The 21367-nt window shown below is 39.0% G+C and overlaps 1 protein-coding gene across 7 annotated transcripts in view; it reads right to left on the bottom strand.

The window, feature by feature from the left end:
- Positions 1-21367, bottom strand: part of ptpn3 (protein tyrosine phosphatase non-receptor type 3) — a 228470-nt gene that overhangs the window by 80100 nt on the left and 127003 nt on the right. For all 7 annotated transcript variants that reach the window (XM_031903477.1, XM_031903476.1, XM_031903475.1 and 4 more), the window contains exons 7-9: positions 21099-21151; positions 19396-19516; positions 16586-16673 (exon numbers count right to left, since the gene is read on the bottom strand). In XM_031903477.1, the coding sequence (XP_031759337.1) occupies positions 16586-16673; positions 19396-19516; positions 21099-21151 (262 nt within the window). The remainder of the gene's footprint in view (positions 1-16585; positions 16674-19395; positions 19517-21098; positions 21152-21367) is intronic.

Below are 21367 nucleotides of genomic sequence, written 5' to 3'. Positions count from 1 at the left end.
TTCTGAATTATTTCATTAAAATGGAGTCTATGGGAGACAGACTTTCCGTAATTCGGAGCTTTCTGGATAACGGGCTTACGGATAAGGGATCCCATACCTGTACTAAAAAAACTATATTTTTATTCATTCACGAGCCACAATTTTTACTTCTGTGAATCTTGGCTAAGTTGTATCCACACTACTAAAGGTATGGGGTGTTCTCTTGCTCAGCCTTCATTTGTGCATTGTTCCCATTACAAAACCATGTACTTAATGCAGCTATAAAGTACTTTACACATTGGGGCTGATTCACTAAAGGCCGAAAAAACAAGCGATATTTATAGCATGCATTAAAAATATTATCACTTCTTATATTTTGAGAATTAACAATCGATTCACTAAAAGGACACTTGTCTGAATTAAGAAGCAATGTAATTGTAATTTTTTATCTGGCAATTACATATTTTTAAGTGTTATTTTAAACCATGCAATATATTTATGTGTTATTTCGTAGCACGATATTACGCACGTAACCATTACTTTCTGAAAACTAATGTTCTGAAAATTACCATTTCCCTGAAAACTGGAGGATGCATCACTCTAGGGCAATCACATACTTGAAAAAGATCAGACTGCAAACTCCATCTTGTCACCACAGACAATAACCAGCTGCAATTTTGTTTAGTAACGCCTACTCCTGGGAGGCGTTAAGTTTGACAGTAATTATCGCCACATTTTATGCTTTTACACTTCAAATATGTTTGTGAATTATGCATTGGTATTTTTTCTATTCGATAATTACCTCAATGCAATGGAAATAATGCTTTGCGATAATCAGGATTTTTCCGCATGCGATATGAGTAGTAACGCATGCGAAATGACTTTGATGAATCGGTACTTAATTATTGAACACTTTTTAACACATAAAACTATGCGTTAAGCGTTAACGACCTTTAGTGAATTGGCCTCATTGTGTTTTTATGGATGCAAATTATGCCTGTAGTGTATCTAGCACTACATCCATCAATAAGTCAGACCAATTGTTAACTGATAACTGCAGAGTTCTATATATGTTACTGAACTCTAAACTAATAAAAAGGTGCTACATAAAATACTATTATTAAATATACTAAAATGCCCTTATCTGAAAGGGTGCTGCACAGTTTCTCCAATAAAAAAGCAAAACATCTTTTTATATGTGTTCTCCCAGTATTCCCCATTGAGATTAGTTATTCAGAGGTGATTCAGCCCCAGCTACTGCCCTCAGGCATCCAAAATGATGACACCACCCCCTCATCCATTCACACGTAACATTGTGGGAGTAAGGTTAGGGATGCTGCATTGCTAGTGCAGACAGCATAATTGCATACCCAACACTAGAAGAGCCGAAATTCCAATTTAAAAATGTGTCTTTTTGCTGTATCTTTTTTTTTTGTTCAATAATTTTATTTGCATTTTAAGTTTTACATATAGTTACATAGTTACATAGGGTTGAAAAAAGACCAGTGTCCATCAAGTTCAACCCATCCAAGTAAACCCAGCACCCACAACCCACACCTACCAATCTATACACTCGCATACATAAACTATAAATACAACCACTAGTACTAACTGTAGATATTAGTATCACAATAGCCTTGGATATTCTGATTGATCAAGAACTCATCCAGGCCCCTCTTAAAGACATTAACAGAATCTGCCATTACCACATCACTAGGAAGGGCATTCCACAACCTCACTGCCCTCACCGTGAAAAACCACCTACGCTGCTTCAAATGGAAGCTCCGTTCCTCTAATCTAAAGGGGTGACCTCTGGTGCGTTGATTGTTTTTATGGGAAAAAAGAACATCCCCCAACTGCCTATAATCCCCTCTAATGTACTTGTACAGAGTAATCATGTCCCCTCGCAAGCGCCACTTTTCCAGAGAAAACAACCTCAACAGTCTCACCTCATAGTTTAAATCTTCCATCCCCTTTACCAGTTTAGTTGCACGTCTCTGCACTCTCTCCAGCTCATTAATATCCTTCTTAAAGTGATACTGAAACAAAAAAACTACTTTTCAAAATATGAATATACATAAAAAGCTACCTATAGGTCGTGTTGACGGTTTTTCGCTGACAGGTTTGGTTTTGTAAGTAATTGTTACTTGAAGTTCCTAAACCTGACTGTTTTGCCAACCTGACTGTCCCTTCCCAACCTGTCAGTTATAGCTTCTAATGCTAACAGACAAATATGTCCGCCCCCTCATAGAGGAACACAGGGGATCAGACAGGTAATGTAAATGCATCAGGCAAATATTTTTATGGCAAAATTATAAAGTTCTTGCAAAGACAATGTTATGATAGATGTAAAAAAAGATTTACTTTCTGGTGTCAGTATCTCTTTAAGGACTGGAGCCCAAAACTGCACCGCATACTCAAGGTGAGGCCTTACCAGGGACCTATAAAGGGGCAAAATTATGTTCTCATCCCTTGAGTCAATGCCCTTTTTTATACAAGACAGCACTTTATTTGCTGTAGTAGCCACAGAATGACACTGCCTGGAATTAGACAACTTGTTATCAACAAAAACCCCTAGATCCTTCTCCATTAAGGATACCCCCAACACACTACCATTCAGTAGATAGTTAGCGTTTATATTATTTCTACCAAAGTGCATAACTTTGCACTTAACATTGAACCTCAGTTTCCAGTTTGCTGCCCAGTTATCTAATTTTGTCAAATCGCTCTGCAAAGCGGCAGCATCCTGCATGGAACTTATAGTTTTGCACAATTTTGTGTCATCAGCAAAAATAGAAACAGTACTGTCTATGCCCACCTCCAGGTCATTAATAAACAAGTTAAAAAGCAAAGGCCTAAGGACTGACCCCTGCGGTACTCCACTAACCACACTGGTCCAATTAGAAAATGTTCCATTTACAACCACTCTTTGTACTCTATCCTTCAGCCAGTTCTCTATCCAATTACAAATATTATGTTCTAGGCCAATATTCCTGAATTTGATCATTAACCTTCTCTGAGGTACTGTATCAAACGCTTTAGCAAAATCTAAGTAGATGACATCAACTGCCATTCCAGCATCAAGGTTCCTGCTCACCTCCTCATAAAAGGTGACTAAATTAGTCTGGCAAGATCTGTTACGCATAAAACCATGCTGGCACAATCTAATAGTATTGTGAACTGCAATGTATTCAAGTACCCTATCCCTTATTACCCCTTCCAAAAGTTTTCCTACTACTGATGTCAGACTAACAGGCCTATAGTTTTCAGGCTGAGAACGGGATCCCTTTTTAAATAACGGCACCACATTAGCAATCCGCCAGTCTCTCGGCACCATGCCAGACCTCAATGAATCCTGAAAAATTAAGTGAAGAGGTTTGGCAATCACAGCGCTCAGCTCATTTAATACCCTGGGATGAATCCCATCCGGCCCTGGACCTTTGTTTACCTTTACATCTTCAAGTCTCTTTTGAATTTCCTCCCGAGTGACCCATGCGCCAGTAGCTAAATTACTAGAACTGGGCATATTAAAAGGAAAGCCTTCATTATCTGGCTCCTCAGATGTATAGACAGATGAAAAATAAGAGTTCAAAATTTCAGCTTTTTCCCCGTTCTCATCAACCAACGTACCCCCCCGTGATAATAAAGTTCCCACCCCTTCTTGCTTCATTTTTTTACTATTCACATAATTAAAAAATAATTTAGGATTCTTTTTACTCCTAGCTGCAATATCCCTTTCCATTTCTATTTTAGCTTGCTTGATAGCTTTTTTGCATGCTTTATTTGCTTCCTTGTACCTGATGAAAGTTTCCGCTGTCCCAGCTAACTTGAATGCCCTAAAAGCACGTTTTTTCTTACCAACCTCGACAATAACACTTTTATTCAGCCATAAAGGTTTTGCTTTGCGATGCCTCTCCTTGCTTACAAGAGGGATATACTGCTGTGTATACCTACAAAGCAATGTTTTAAAGATGTTCCATTTTCCTTCTGTGTCTAACCCCATGAAAAGCCTTTCCCACATTGCAGAGATGCCCTTATACTGGCAAAGTCTGCACGTCTAAAATTGAGTGTTTTAGTTACTCCCTTATAGAGCTGTCTCTGCAGCATTATCTCAAAGGAGACCATGTTGTGATCACTGTTCCCCAAATGCTCACCCACACAAATGTTAGAGATGAGTTCATTATTATTAGAAATCACCAGGTCCAAAATAGAGTCATTCCTAGTGGGTTCTTGAACCGCCTGAAATAAAAAGTTGTCATTTAGCATATTTACAAACCTACTAGCTTTTTCTGACTTAGCCACCCCATTACTCCAGTCAATGTCCAGATAATTAAAGTCCCCCATAATAACAACCTGACCCAGTTTTGAAGCCTCCTCCATTTGCAACAATAGCTGGGCCTCATCCCCCTCATCTATACGGGGTGGTTTATAGCATACACCAATGATCATTTTCTTTGTGACCTTCAGCCCTACTGAAATTTCTACCCAAAGAGATTCGACGTTTTCATTGGTACAGATTAGATATCAAGATAGAACAGTTTCATATTGGACAGCATATACCTTTAAGGAGAAGGAAAAGAAAGGAAGAAAAAAGAGAAGAGAGGGTCCCATTTTGGTGGACAATGGGGCCAAAGAGCGAATAAAAAGACACAGATTTGTCACAGGATGTGAATGAAAATAAATTATTTACATTTGGAAAAGAAGTATACTGGGGTTCCCAAACCTTCTTAAACTTTTCAAGCTTATCTTATCAAGTGAGAAATAGGAATTTGGGTCAATTTCCAGAATTTAGCAATTGTTATCTTGGCTGTCAAAAAAATGAAGGTTATTAGCGATCTGGTATGGTTATTGACATTTGGTATTCTCACATTCAGTAAATCATTCTGATGGTCTTTCTTCAGATTTATTTGTGTTACCAAGTAAATAATGTTATATATTCTAGATCAAAATCTTTGAACATTCAGACAATCCCACCATATATGCATCATTGAGCTAATTTGACCGCATTTTCTAAAGCAGTCTCTGCTGAGTTGAGGATTTATTCTATGTAGGCGGGAGGGAACCATATACCAGCGCATAAGAACTTTGTATGTGGTTTCTAATAATGAGGTATTTTGGGAACAGTTAGCTATAATTTGCCATATCTGGGTTCATTTTTATTCGGTGACCTCAATATTAAGGTCCTTATGCCACGCTTGGGTGTAAGGTAAAGGGTTTTTTGAATGTACATTCAGCAGTAAACTATACAAATTAGAGATAAACCCCTTTGAATACGGGTATTTAATACAAACTGTTTCAAAGTAAGTGGGGGTTAGGGTGGATTTATCCTTATTGTTGTATGGATAAAATGGTTTATCTGTTGGTAGTGAAAGGCTTCCGAGAAGGTGGATTATATATAAAGCCATGTAACATCCACCACTGGAAGGAAGCGGGAGAGAGTCCCGGGGGGAAAAGTGGGTTACCCAAAAGTAGTGCTGCTGCAAGAGTTGGTGACATAAGTTTGGCAGAATGTTTATATTTAAACCAGACTGCCATTGAGTGGGTCAAAAATTGGTCTGGATATGTGTGCGTATAATAATGCACACGGGGAGATCTGATATAGTTGGTGTTTTAGTATATTGACCCATTTAGGGGGAGTGGGAGCATGCATATGAACTAGTGGGACCAGCTGTGTTGCTATATAGTTGTTTTGTAGTTGCGGAACGCCCAAACCTCCTTGATGTTTAGTTCTATGCATGATTTGTCAGGTGATTCGGGGATAGGGATTGGTAATGTTCTGAACAGGTAGAGTATCTTAGATAAAAGGGTCATTTTAAAGGGGTGAATTCTCCCAAACCAGGATAAGTCCATTTTGGACCATGATTGTAAGCTTTCTCTCGCCATTTTCCATAGTTGTGGGTAGTTATTTTGGTATAGGGTAGATATATGGTTTGGAATGTTAACTCCTAAGTAATGTATGGCTGAGTTTTGCCATTTTAAATTGAAATTTCATGTATGTATGTATGTATGTATGTATGTATGTATGTATGTATGTATAACTGTATTTATAAAGTGTCACAAGGGTACGCAGCGCTGTACAATCTTACAGAATACAAAATTACACACAGGGAGGACAAGTGATATAATAAATACTATATATATATATATATATATATATATATATATATAAGTGCCATGTGGTATGAGACACAGTAGGAAGGAGGTCCCTGCCCTGTAGAGCTTACAATTTTTTCAATAGTTTAACGGTATGTTGTGGTAGGGTTATGTTTAAGGCTTCCGATTTACTATGGTTTATAATTAATCCTGAGATATTCCCAAAGGCGTCTAAAGGTGGATTACGATAGGTAATGAGGTCTTATCTAATAAGTTCAGCTAAGGGTTCAATTGCAAGGACAAACAAAATGTCTAGTTCCTCTCTATTGTAATCGGATTTCCACGATATAGGCCCCATTTTGGAAGTGCTTTAGGGAAACGGTAAAATGATTTCAAAATTGTGATAAAATGAGGTCCATTTATTTAATATAAAGTACAAGTAATCCCATGAAATAGAGTCGAAAGCCTTGTGGATTTCAATTGATAATAACATTCCCTGTTGTTTTGTAGTTTGTAAATAATGTATGAATTGTATAGTTCTTCTGATATTATCAGTTTGTCTGTTAGGGATAAAACCTGTTTGGTCTAAGTTAATCAGGCCAGGGAGGAACACATTGTGGCGTTCTGCTAATATTTTCGTTAATAGTTTAATATCAATATTCATTACTGATATTGGTCTATAGTTTGCGCATTCTAGATGATCTTTCCGGGGTTTTGGTATTAATGATAATTGCGCTTTTAGTGATTCCTCGTTACATGCTTCTCCTGATCTGATTGCATGAAACATATTTGTTAGGTGTGGGGTTAGGAGAGTTGCCATTTTTTTTTATAATAAAGGCCTGAGAATCCATCTGGTCCCAGGGATTTAGTGGTTTTCAAATCTTTGATTGCTTTCGTTACCTCTTCGTCAGTAATGTAAGCATATAATGCTTCTGATTGTGGGGTAGATAATGTAGGGAGCTTTAATTGAGAGAGGAGTTTATTAGCGGTTAATGAGGGGAAGGGTTTGGTTTTAGTGTATAGTGTAGAATAGTATGTGGAAAATTCTTGAAGTTTCTTTTGGGGGTTGCTTGTTAGATTTCCTGTTCTCATGCGGATTGTGGTTGGTGGTGGAGTATGATAAGTTGGTTGGTTTAGTTTCCGAGGAACAAATATTCCTATCTTATTGCTCTGGGTATAAAACCTCTGATTAGTCCATTGTAATTGCTTTTCAGTTGTTTGGGAAAGGAGGAGGTCTAGGTCAGTGTGTAAGCAACTTATAGTAGCTTTTAACGTTGGGGAGGGGGAGGATTGGTCTTGCCGTGTTGTATGCTCAGGTTGATGTTCCAGTTCTTTAATTTTCTGTGTAGTTTGTTTTTTCTTAATGGAAGCTATTTTTATGATTTCCCCCTTATTACAGTTTTGTGGGCTTCCCAAAGTGTAATCGGGGAAGAGACTGTTCCCTGATTTTCTGCAAAATAATTTTCAACCGCTTTTTTTATTGGAGTAAATTTGATTTTTAGTAGAGAGTCATTTAGTCGCCAATTAAAACCCATTGGCCTTTGCCATAGGCTGGTTAGTTTAAGAGTAGTGGGAGAGTGATCTGACCAGGGGGTGGTCAGAATGTGGGCCTGGTAAGTATTAGGAATTAGTATTTGGGATACTAGTATGTGTTCGATTTGTGAGTAAGTGCCATGTGGGTTTGAGTAATGTGTATATTCCTTGAAAAGTGGATGGAGTTCCCTCCAAGAATCAATTAAGTTAAGACGTAACAACATTTTCTTTAATCGGGTGGGAGAATCTGTCGTTGTTTGTGAGTGTGTAGCATTAGGTTGTGATTTATCCCAATAGGTGTCAAGTATGGTGTTGGTATCTCCGGCTAGTATGATAGAGCCAGAGTGGCAGTCGGTTATTTTTTGGAGGAGCTGTTCAAAGAAAATGTTTTGGTGGGTATTAGGTGCATAATATGTAGCTATAGTGATTGGAGAGTCAAATAGCTCTCCTATGAAAATTAGATATTGGCCTTGATCATCTCGGATTTGTTAGAAGATTGTCAAAGGTAAGTTTTTCCGTAGAGCTATAAGGACTCCTTTAGTTTTGTCTGGGCCAGAAGAGGAATAAAAGGTAGGAAAATGGCGAGAGAGATATTTTGGACTGGATGACTGGGAAAAATGTGTCTCCTGTATACAGACTATATGTCCATGGGTAGATTTGTAAAAAGTAAATGCTTTTGCGCACTTATGGGGTGAATTAAGACCCTGTACATTATGTGATATAATCTTTAAGTGAGTAGCCAAGCAGACGAAAGTAACAGTTGTTACAGTCTTGCGTTTTTGGGCGTATTTTGGCTACATGGGCCTGCACCTGAGCGTATTCCATTCATTCGGGTGCAGGCACATGTAGGAGGCGTAGGGCAGTATTTTCGGCAAGCGGAATATCCGCCCTATGCCTCATCTGGCATTAGCCTAAGTGAAGTAAGAGAAATTGTAAAACTTTTAACTTCTAAAACAGAGAGAAGGAAAGTTAGTACAAAAAAAGCGTAACATCATATATGATGTGTGTTATATAACACACTTGACTCAAAGACCATAGTTGGGGGTGGCTCAAACACAGCCAGGCACCTATGGTTGCTTAAATGGTTATGTATAAAACGGTGTAGGGAGGCCTTTGGCCATCCAGGATAGAAAGATCAGTTATGGTGACAATATCCGGCTATCAATCTGGCTTCGGAGATTGGGCTGGAGAAGATGGGACAAGCTTTAGATTTTTGGCGTGTCCATAGTGAGGTAAGAGCAGGTGATCCGATTGAACTTTGTGAAGGGATCAGAGATAGTTGATACCGTGGGATAAGTTGTGTTCTCTGTAAAATTTCCCAAGCATCGTTATAGGAAGCTGGGGAGTATTGTCTACCCTTGTAGATGGAAAGGGAACCCCCAGCGATAGTGAATATTTGCTTGTTGCAAGATTGTTAAGACTGGTTTGAGGGTTCATCTCCTTTGAATGGTTTGGGTCTTCTCCTTTGAATTGGTTGGTCTTCCAATTTTTCTTTAAGATCAGACACTTGTGTAGTAAGTTTATGGATTTCTGCTTCATGTCCATCAAGAACAGTGATTGCATCATCCATCTTGTTTTCCAATGTGTCTGTTCTTTGGCCCAGTTCCTGTATTTCTCTGGATATGGAACTCAACTGGGGAATAATTAGCAGGCTAGATATGCCTGCAGTGAGAGAGTGTGGGTCTCCCAAACAAAAGGACTCTCTCAAGGTACTGTGATTCTGGGGAGTTGTGTTTTTGGTTTAGGCTGTATTCCCAGTAGGGGACCGATAATAGAGAGGAAAGCACCCCATGTATTAGTTAGAGCCCAAGTGTGGCAAGGGTTTTGTAACTTTTGTTTTGCTTATGCTCCTGCCTGATACCAAAGTCGGTTACTGTGCATAATAAATGGACTTTGCTCCCCTAAAGAACTGTCTGTATGTCTGATGGAATGGATATTATAATAAGCTCTTGTAGGTTTCTCTCGCCCTCTTTACTTGACTGGAAGACTTATCTGCACTTGCTTTCTCTTTTCTCTGCAGTCCCAGACATCATCAATAATAAAGTCCCTTTACATACTGTAGATGCTTTTCTCTCTCTCACTCACTCTCTTTAGGCTTTACATCATTATAAAAGGATTTCTCCCTTTGCTTTTGAACACTGCCCCTCTTAAACTGTTATTTTACAAAACGTCCTTCAATACACTCTTCCTGAACTGAGGTCACCTGTGACCTCATAAGTTAGCTATATTTGGACTGGCAACATGCACTGCCGCTCCCCACCTCACCGTAGCTCCCCCTTGCCCCTAGCAGAACAAAAGCCAGAGGAGAGATGAAAACACCCAGAACCAACTGCAATTGTTGCCCCTTAACATATATGCAGTAGGTACTGGTACCCCAAGCAAAATACTGTATATTGTGGCAGTGGGTACTCACACCTAAAACACAATATACAGACATTGATTTTGGTACCCCAAGCACAATGTACAGTGAAAGTCAGTGGTGTTGTCACCCCCAGCATGTTATACAATAAGAAGCAGTGTGCACTGGAACATATATAAAACAGTTAGAGGTCCTGGCATCCTAGGAACTTTATAAATTAAGGGCAGTGGGAACTGGCAAACCAAGTAGAATATACATGCAGATCAATTCATACTAGCACCACACACCCATTATGTACAGAGGCTGTGGGTACTAGCACCTAAGCACATTATATACAAATTGAGGCAGTGGGTTCTGGCACCTAGGCATATTATATACAGTTAGATGCAGTGTGTACCAGCCCCCAGCAAGCAATATTGCTCTATAATGTTAATTCTACTAGCTCTCTACTGCTGCACCTCCAGTCATTTAAAACATAGCAACTGCACACCCTGCTAGGCCCACAATTATATCACTCATCATACATTAAAGGAGAAGGAAAGGCAAAATCTATTAGGCACACTATTAAATAGTACTACTATTGCTGCGTAAAATCGCTATATTCCTGGCTTGCCTAATGAAAGATTTACAGAGATACACATACTAGAACTTACATGCTTGTTTCAGTGAACGGCGCCGCCATCTTATCCAGCGTGTCTCTATGGGCTGAAAAGCATAAGCCGGCTCCCTGCTCCTGTCACAAAGTTTCTGCAGCTCCACAAACCCCCCCCCCCCGCTCCTGCCACAACCCCCCCCCCCCGCAAGCTGCACAAACCCCCTGCTCCTGCCATAAACAATCGATGCTCACAGCACCAGCCGGAACCCCCCCTTCCCCCTCCTCCTGCTGCTGCTGCTTGTGAGAGAACTCGGCAACGCTGCGTTGCCATGGCAACCGGACGCTTCTGCTCTCTGCCCATGCGCTGCCTGTAGAAACGAGTCCTCAAGTCCTGGAAAAAGCGAGACATTATGGGAATCTTCTCTACCCAGCTCAGCGTTTTTTTTCTCTGTTTGGCTTCTGATCTTCTGAACGGGTGAAGTATGGGGAGACTTAAAGGAACTATTGAGACAACTGAAGGTATGCCTGCAGCTTGAGATTAACTCTTTATTAGCCTTTCCTTCTCCTTTAAGGTGTGGACCTCACCTTCTATTATCCATTGGATCCTTCTCCATTCTGTTTTTTTTATCTTCTTTCCATTACTTTCAAAATTTCCTTCTGTTTTTAACACTTCACTTTTTTTGGCACCTGTGGCTTCTTCCCTCCATTCTTTTTAACGTTTTCCCCATTATTTATCTTTATTCTCTATCCCACCATTTTGTATTTTTCTCCCTCCTCTAACAAATTTAAACTTTTGCTTACCCCTGCTTTTAAATTTTCCTTCATGTACCTACACCTACCTCCACCTTTGGAGCCATTGTTATTGTTGCACTCTTTTTTGTTTCATCTCCTTAATTGTCTTTTATTCATTGCACTCTTTTTCGCCTTTATCTCTCTCTCCAATTTTGTCCCACACTGTTGTCTCTCTGGTACCAAACTGTCCCCTCCAACATCTTATGTTATTATATCCTTTTGCTATATGTTTTTTCCCCTGCATCTCTTCTTTGCATTCCCCTGCACCTCTCTCTTGCTCAGCTCCCCCATTCGCTTACTTATTTTCCTTTTCTTTCTGGGCTGTCTCATCCAGCATTTTGCTTTTGTTCTTGTACTTTTTCGTAGCCGTTACGACTTGCGCGAATTGTCGTGACTTTTTTGTAGCCGTCACGAAAAAATCGGAAAGGTTTGCCCGCCGTTTACTAGCGCTCAATACGAAAAAGTCGCGACAATTCACGAAAGTCGTAACGGCTACGAAAAAGTCGCGACGGTGACGAAAAAATTGCAAAAAATACGAAAAAGTCGCAAAATGTTTGTTTCCAATCCAATTTTTTCCCATTCGGGATTCGGATTCGTGGATTAGTAAATCAGCTCCATAGTCATGGCCAAAATTGAAATTTTTCCAGAAAATCAAGTATTTCTCACAGAAAAGTATTGCAGTAACACGTGTTTTGCTATACACATGTTTATTCCCTTTGTGTGTATTGGAACAGAACAAACAAGGGAGGAAAAAAAGCAAATTGGACATAATGTCACACAAAACTCCAAAAATGGGCCGGACAAAATTATTGGCACCCATAACTTAATATTTGGTTGCACACCCTTTGGAAAAAATAACTGAAATCAGTCGCTTCCTATAACCAATCAATAAGCTTCTTACACCTCTCACCGGGAATTTTGGACCACTCTCCCTTTGCAAACTGCTCCAGGTCTCTCTTGTTGGAAGGGCGCCTTTTCCCAACAGCAATTTTAAGATCTCTCCACAGATGTTCAATGGGATTTAGATCTGGACTCATTGCTGGGCACTTCAGAATTCTCCAGCGCTTTGTTACCATCCATTTCTGGGTGCTTTTTGACATATGTTTGGGGTCATTGTCCTGCTGGAAGACCCAAGATCTCGGGCGCAAACCCAGCTTTCTGACACTGGGCTCTACAGTGCGACCCAAAATCCTTTGGTAATCCTTAGATTTCATGATGCCTTGCACACATTCAAGGCACCCAGTGCCAGAGGCAGCAAAACAACCCCAAAACATCATTGAACCTCCACCATAATTTCACTGTAGGTATGGTGTTCTTTTCTTTGTAGGCCTCATTCCTTTTTCGGTAAACAGTAGAATGATGTGCTTTGCCAAAAAGCTCTATCTTGGTCTCATCTGTCCACAAGACGTTTTCCCAGAAGGATTGTGGCTTACTCAAGTACGTTTTGGCAAACTGTAGTCTTGCTTTTTTATGTCTCTGTGTCAGCAGTGGGGTCCTCCTGGGTCTCCTGCCATAGCGTTTCATTTCATTTAAATGTCGACGGATAGTTCGCACTGACACTGATGCTCCCTGAGCCTGCAGGACAAATTGAATTTCTTTGGAACTTGTTTGGGGCTGCTTATCCACCATCAATTTTTCTCTTCCGTCCACGCCCAGGAAGATTAGCTACAGTGCCATGGGTTGCAAACTTCTTGATAATGTTGCGCACTGTGGACAAAGGCAAATCTAGATCTCTGGAGATAGAGTTGTAACCTTGAGATTGTTGATATTTTTCCACAATTTTGGTTCTCAAGTCCTCAGACAGTTCTCTTCTCCTCTTTCTGTTGTCCATGCTTAGTGTGGCACACACAGAGACAAAATGCAAAGACTAAGTGAACTTCTCTCCTTTTTATCTGCTTTCAGATATGATTTTTATATTGCCCACACCTGTTACTCGCCCCAGGTGAGTTAAAAGGAGCATCACATGTTTGAAACAATCTTTTTTTGGGACCAGGAAGAGGTTCGAGTAGAAGCCTGTTTTTCTTTCTGGAGTCGGTACGGGTATAATCGCTTTGGACACCAACATAGCGTTTATGGCCTATTTGAGAGCGAGTCTCTCTCTGTGGGGGGGTGTTTGATTTGAGGAATTTGTATGGTGGGTGATGGTGGAATTGTATCACGTAGCCCGAAGAGACGAGTTGATGGACCTACCTGTCTGTTGTTGTAGATAGCCATGCCTCCCTGAAGAGTAAGGGGCGACCCCCCTACCACCTCTGGACTCTCGGCTTGCTCTTCATGACTCTTGAGATTTGTCTGAGGTCCCCTTAAAGGGACATCTCTGTGTGTTCCAATTTGGCTTCTAATTAGGTCAGTAGCCCTTTGTGGGTCCTGAATATGTGTTCTGCGGCCTTGAGCCTTGGGGGGAGTGTCTGGTATAGTTGGTGGGGCGAAAGGACCATTTGGGTTGTGAACTGCCTGGACGTGTTCTCTTTTCCGCCTGTGATCTTATTGATAAACAAGTCTAACTCGGGGACGAACAGTGACGCTCCCGTGAAAGGAAGGGCTACTAGATTTTTCTTTGAGGCCGGATCAGCGCTCCAAGTTTTCATCCAGAGGGACCATCTGGCTCCGATTGACATGGCTGATGTCTTGGCTAGATGCTGTAGTGTGTCCATGGAGGAATCACAAAGAAAATGCACTGCATTGAGGATTTTGGACAGTTGGCTATGCATGTTAAAGGAATCATCTGTGACTGTGGTGAGGGCTTCTTCGAGCCACAAGACTGCCGTGCGTGATACACAAGCTGAAGCTACTGTAGGCTTAAAGGTTGTATTAACTGAGGAGAAAATATTCTTGAGTAAACTTTCGTCTATTCTGTCCCTGGGGTCTCTAAAGGACATTTAGTCCTCCAGCGGGATGATGGTGCGTTTAGCTAATCTAGCTACTGGGGCATCCATATGTCCCACAAGTCCTTCTATGATTGGTCAAAGGGATACAGTGTGTCAAATCTTTTATCCTTAGATAGTCTGCGATCTGGAGTTTTCCATTCTTTTGATCTCTTGTACTGTGTTATGTACAGGGAAATGCTTTTGGTGTTTGTGAGTGGAACCAAAGAGTTTATCTAAGGTATTTTGTTCTTAACTTCTTCCTGTATGCCTAGCGTCTGGAACATGCCCGTTAGTAAAACATTAACGGCCTCTGATTGAGATGAGTCGGCAGACTGTGTGACCAGGTCTGTGCCGTCAGAATCACTGAAGGCTGGGTTTTCCTTATCCAAGGTACAGCCCTCTGCTTCTGGTTGTGCAGGATTGGTCACAATACTGGTTGCTAGACCCTGTGTGCCTGACTTGTCTGATGAGGTACCCTGGTGCGCTGCATTGTAGAAATCTTCTCTAGAGATGAGGAAATACCTAACAACGTGATTTAAAAAGGTTTAAACCAATCAGGTATCTCAGCTGGACTTTTTGTACGTTGTGGAGAAAGCCTGCTCTTTTTACTCTCTTGAATCTGTTTCTTGGGCCTGGCGCGCTTGCTTTGCCGCTTGCCCATTCCACGAGCTAGATCTGTAGGTCTGTGGGTCGTGATGGGTCAGCCACGTCTGGCCTAGGAGAGTTGCTCAACTCAGAAGCCATGTTAGACTAAATGGTGCCAGTATGCAGATAGGCAAAATAGAAAAGAATAAAATAAAGGGGGGGGGGGGGAAGTACTGTGTCTGCCGTACCTCTGGAGTCTGAGGGCTCACAGTGCCTTTTAAGTAAACTCCCGCACTTTTGGGGGGCCCCTTCAGGAGCTCCCGTTCGCACCTGCATAAGAAGGATGAAGTGCACGTTGCGGCGAATACCAGAACTTCTGGTTGGTGGGGAAAAAATGGCGCTACATTTCAAAAATGCGCCTTCTTGTCGTGCAGGGAGAGACTGGCTGCTGCATATTGTAGCGGTTATCCTGGCACTACACCGGCAGTTCCTCTGGCAGCGCTGCTGCTTGCCTTTGGGCAGTCTGGGCAGCGATACCGCATACCCTTAAGACCGGTTGCCTGTGTTGGGGGACTGGGAGCAGTGTTGCAGCATGCCCTTTCAGTCCCCCTTTCCCCCTTATGGCATTGCAGGAGCATGCCATAAGAGCCCATCTCTGTGTCCCCCTCAGGCAGCATCACAGCTTGCCTCGTGGGGGATCTGTTTCCTAGAAAAATAAAAATAAAAAAAGGACAGGTGAAAGAAAAAACAAAATAATACCAGTAATAACATGAAATAAAATAAAATTAAATAAAATGAAAAAGAAGTGAAGGGAGCAGAGCTCCCAGGCTTCCTGCCTCCAGGAAGCAGGATAGTAAAAAAACTGTTGGAGGCGGGGTTAATGCAGGGATGAGGGAGGGGGAGCAGGGGAAGTAAGGACCTAGTCTTTTTTTTTTTTATATCCTGCCTCCTAAAGGGAAGCGCGCATTAACCCACTTGTGCCTGTGCTGCCTAGGGACGACCAAGAAATGGCAAATACAAAAAAAATGTTTTTCCTGGCATTTGTCATTTTGTGTGTGCTCTGTTTTAGTTTGTGTGGGCACAGCTAAAAAGTTTTGTGCGCACACACACAAGCGCACATCTTAGAGGAAACACTGGTGCAAATATTAGTTACATGCCCCCGGAAGTTATCTTTTTTTTTTTTTTTTTTTTTAACTGCTAATGGACTCTCCTATGGCATGGCTGCAATTCTTATTTTCTCATGAGGATATTTACAGCTTAAGAATATTTTAACCTTATATCAAACCTCCCAGCTATCCCTGTTTAGGGTGAACAAATATGAATAGTGGACAAAAAAAGAAAAAAAAAAGATGGGTCATACTGGAAAGATGGTGGGCATAGGAACAGGGGGCGCAAGTAATTTTACTTAAATGCTTGCAACTATGCAAATTATTAAAATTATATCAACCCAGGTGGTTATAGTCTCTCTCTCTCTCTCTCTCTCATGTGCTCATGACCAACTGGTATTTGCACAGATATTGTGAAAATAAAATATTAAGTATATATTTAAAGTAATATAATTTATCCTGAGAGAAGCCCACATCCTTGATCATCAGGTTGAAAATTCTAATGAGCATTGTATGGATTGTTTTATCCCGGTGTATGTTATTGCTCAACCCCAATTAAATTTTCAGTAAACTACTACGTTATTTATAAATAACAGCATTGTTAAACTTTTGCTGCTGTTAGTAGGACATAACTGAAATTGTTTTCCAAGTATTCAGGTATTAAAATCAAACATACTCTACCACTGTGTGTTTCTATTCCATAGAATTCTAGCGTTCTTGCAATATTAATGTAGCATGACTCAGCCTCTGTTTGTCCAAGTCCACTAAGAGAAAAAAACAAACCTCATGTTAAAAAAAATTATATGCTGTATGTATATTTAGGTACATAAAAATATGTTCTAATGAAGTGCTAGATGTTAAGCACTGAGGAGATTTCTCTTACTGAAGGAAGAATTTTCATTACTGTGTTATTTTATCCACACACTAGGGGCCCATTCATCAATGTACGATTGAGTCCGAATATTTTAGAACTGTGCGTATGTTCTACATTATTTATTTGCGCAACTTTTTCGTACTTTGTGGCAATTTGTGCAACAAAATCGTATTTGTCGCAATGAATACAAAAGTTTAGGAATTCATTTAAGCTTCGGTATAATGACTTTCCTTTGGCCAGGTTGGAGTTGCAGAGTGCCATTGAGTCCTATGGGAGGCTTCCAAAATCATGCACTGAAGGATCAAAGTCAGAAAGTTTTTTGCGTCATTTACAATTGTTCAGATATGATTTCAGAACTTTCCAATAGTACCACAATATTTTCGTACAACCACGATGTGATTCAAAATTTTTGGATCTAATATGAAATTCCAAAATTCGGACTTTGATAAATCAGCCCCCATGTGTCACATTTTAGATTTTAAGATATGATTACTAGGGTCCTCTTTTCCTACTGTATTGGACAATATTTGCTTGCAATCTGTAAGTATTTTACTTTTTATTTTAAGGAATATTTGACACTATAAATCATAGGTGTCATTGTCTAGCATGAGGTGTCTGATTTTTTCCTACTGAAGAAAAAAACTTTCCAGCTGTATACAGGTAAGATAAACTCAATAGAAGCTAGTTGGATGTATGAACAAAGTTTACTATTAAAGGTTTATACTAACAGAACAAGGTTGTATACCTAACTACCAGGTTTCTTTTATGTACCAAAATAGCTTATAAGCAAACTATTAGTAAATTCTGCATTTTATATAGGGACCAAAAGTTCAGTTACATATCTAGTCAATTATAAAGTTAATCATTAAGATACTTATACAATACAACAAAGTCTAATCAAATAAAGGACAGGCCTACATTAACATACAGCTACCTATTATTTCTCTTTAATGTCATATAACCATACACATTTTTTCGTTTCTTGCTCTTTTATAATTTACAATAAAATAGTATTCATTTTAAACTACATTAGTTTTATAACCAAATCCGAATTAAATTAGTATACTACTAGAATATTCTCTAATATGCAGTTAAGTTATATTTTGCATTTATGACTACCAATTTAGGGTTCACCTTGGAAAAGAATACATTGGGCCCGATTCACTAAAGTCAGAAATAAGGAGTGCTATTTATAGCATGCGTTAAAAATCTTATCACTTCTTATTTTTCGCTCGATTCACTAAAAGGACACTTGTCATAATTAAGAAGCGATGTTCTTGGCGTTATTTATCTTGCGACAACATATTTTCAAGCAACGTGCTGCGTAATATGTTGTGTGCTGCGTAATATATTGCTTGAAAATATGTCGTCGCAAGATAAATAATGCCAAGAACATCGCTTCTTAATTATGACAAGTGTCCTTTTAGTGAATCGAGCGAAAAATAAGAAGTGATAAGATTTTTAACGCATGCTATAAATAGCACTCCTTATTTCGAACTTTAGTGAATCGGGCCCATTATATTGCTTTTTCCATCTTGTTGTCTATTAACAGCATCATCAAAATTTCATATTTTAAAGGTGAATAATCAGATTTCTGTTCATAACAATTTTGAGCAATTATAATTAATAAATGGAAAGTATATTCCCTAATTCAAAATTAGTACTTTTATTTTGCAACTAACTGGTTCTTCATAGATAATGCAAGGAAAGGTACTACATTACCATTCCACACATAACTTTCTGGTAAATCAAACTACTCCTTGTTTATACAGAGCCCATTATGTATATTCAAACAGACCCTTAATTTACAGGAGGAGGGAGCAAAGGTAAGGGCTATTATTGCTTTATAATAAAAAAATGAATAAAAACAGGTGATGATGTAAAGTGCTATAGATATGTCATTAACTTTAGAAGTATAAGGCCAATGTAGCACAGGCCTAGGTGTTGCCTTTGAGAACCTCTGAGATCAAAACATCCGTGCCACTTTATGTGATTCAGGGACTTATAATTGAATAAAATTGAATTAGCAAAAATTAGCAAAATAAATTAATATTACAATGGCTGAACTTGTTTTAGATTTAATAGACACATTATAAATGGAACTGGAATTCTGCAAATATCTATACTGTGTTAACAGTTCTAAAACTAAAAATGTTGCATCAACTATATGAAAAACAGTATACACAAAATACAGTGCCTTTAGGGCTCCTAAAACCTCAACACCCACAAATGTGAGGGTTCATGAGAACATCTATTTCTTTCAGAACACTTTGGGGTATATTTATAATTTATTTTATAAGAGTGAAGTTAGAGCTCGCCACTCTCAATTAATTTTATTGGTTTTTTAAAGACCTATTTACCAAAGGGTGAACATTCTTTTTTATTCATTGATAAATACTATTTTAAAAATCCCATAGAAATGAACGGAGAGTGGTGGAATGTCACTCTATTGGACTGTGGCGAGCTCTAACTTCACTCTTTTGATAAATATACCTCTTTGTCTACTGTCAACTAATGATCAAACACTGAATACAACACAACAGAAAAAATATTTCATGTTTTAAAAGGCTCAAGATCAAAATAAAGGGTCACTAAAGAATTGAGTTTGTTACCTGTGCTGTATGTGCAATGCCTCTACTTTACTTAAAAAATCATTGTCTTGATCTGGTATAAAAGAAGTGTTTGATAGGTGTCCTGGAACATGTACCGAAGAATTATGATCTCCCAGCTCAGCTATAGTTTAAAAAAGGATAACAAAGTATGAATAACAGAACCATCTAGATAAAATATTTCCACTTTCTATACACTGAGAGAATAATTGACAAATATAAAACATTATTGTCAATGCATATAGAACTGAATCCTGTACACTATAAATCCTTTGATGCCGGTTAAAATAAGTTCTCAGGCTTTAGCTATGGCACTTTGAGTGCTTTTATTTTAATTATGTGTTTATTTTTCACATACATTGCTTACATACATTTGGGACAGCCTCTAACCGAATTGTAAATGTTTCTGATGACACTATTATATATAATTTTTTGGACGTCGTCCAACTGAACTTTGATTTTAAATGGGCATTTAAACCATATATTCTTAGATGTTCGGTATAAAATTAATTATGTAATAGTGTAAATTATGTAAATAGTGCTTTTTTAAGAAAATTTAAAAATGAAATTTCAACATCTATTTTTGTGGGTTTTCAGTATTTTCCTAATTTAGGGTTTAAACGGTAATGCAGTATCATATACTTTGTTTTGAGAAATCTATAATAACCAATATGGTACTCATATTTATTGGTCTGCTGTTTGAAAGCATGGTTTGCTACTAGCAATGATCATCTAGCTTCAAAATATATACACTTTCAGTTTGCTGGGTTTCTGTTATATTAATTTTCTGGTGGAAGTGAGGTGAAATAAAAAGGTGTAATTTCAACATAATGATGACATTTTACAGTGACCTTTCTCTCTAGAGCTTAATTCAAGTATCTCCTCACAACAGAGCTGTTAAATGAAGTAGTAATACATATGTCTTGTGTGGCATTTTATTCCTATTAATAAGCGTATGTGTAAGACGCATTATAGAAATATGATATGAATATGTTTTGGGGTTTTTTTGTGTGATTTTCCAACAAACCTGTTATGACCTTGAAGACAAATTAGGGTTGCTACCTGTCCGGTTTTTACTTGGACAGGTTCTTCAAGGGGCTGTCTGGGTCAAAACCTTCTGTCTGGTTTTCAACATAACTGGGCAGAAACCTCCAAATTGAGTCTGGTGGACACAATAACCCTGTCCCTGACATCATCACACAACCAGAAGCATGACATCAAGCGATGACTTTGGCAGTTTGCGTGATGACGTCAGCATTGCTCAGCGCTGACATCATCACACATGCCCCTTTGTCTGAGTTTCATGCAATGGTGGCAACCCTAAGACGAACAGATAGGCAAGGTCTACCATACCTTGTCATTGACTGTGTTCTACTTCTATGGATTAGCAGAAACATTTGGAGACACCACCTGCACAATCTACTTGAGACAGCATTTGCAAAATAAGGAAAAAGGCAGTAATGCACAAGTAAGCTTAAATTAAAAAAAAATCTTGGTAATGTATGAGGAATTTACATCAGAAGGACTTTTTTAAAAGAAAAAAATAAAACCATGTAAGAAATTAATTCCTAAAGGGGCAGTAACCCCCTGTTCTGCTCTGTGGCCTGGCAGTCCTTGTGCTTATTTTACTACAATTACATCTGTGTACATAAAAATATTAAAAATTACATTAAAATATTCGGTTTTGTCACAACGTCGCTACTTACATTGTACAGCATAAGATGCAAGAACTACTGCTGAATTCAGTGGACAGGATATCCTATAAAGAGATAAAATAATATACAAAAAAGTGATTTAAGAAGTTAAACCATTAAACTAAAATATCATCAATAAATCAATAAATATACAGGCATATTTTCATACATGTTGAACTGCTAAAGACTGGGGTTTGTTTGGAGGCACTGAACTTGATGGACTTTGGTCTTTTTTTCAACAAAAGCAAAAAGAATGTTGTTTGTAGAAGAAAGGAAAGGGG

Source organism: Xenopus tropicalis, chromosome 6, assembly GCF_000004195.4.
Source record: "Xenopus tropicalis strain Nigerian chromosome 6, UCB_Xtro_10.0, whole genome shotgun sequence".
In the NCBI taxonomy this organism is placed as follows: Eukaryota; Metazoa; Chordata; class Amphibia; order Anura; family Pipidae; genus Xenopus; species Xenopus tropicalis.
This window is presented reverse-complemented; position numbering and strand designations above follow the sequence as displayed.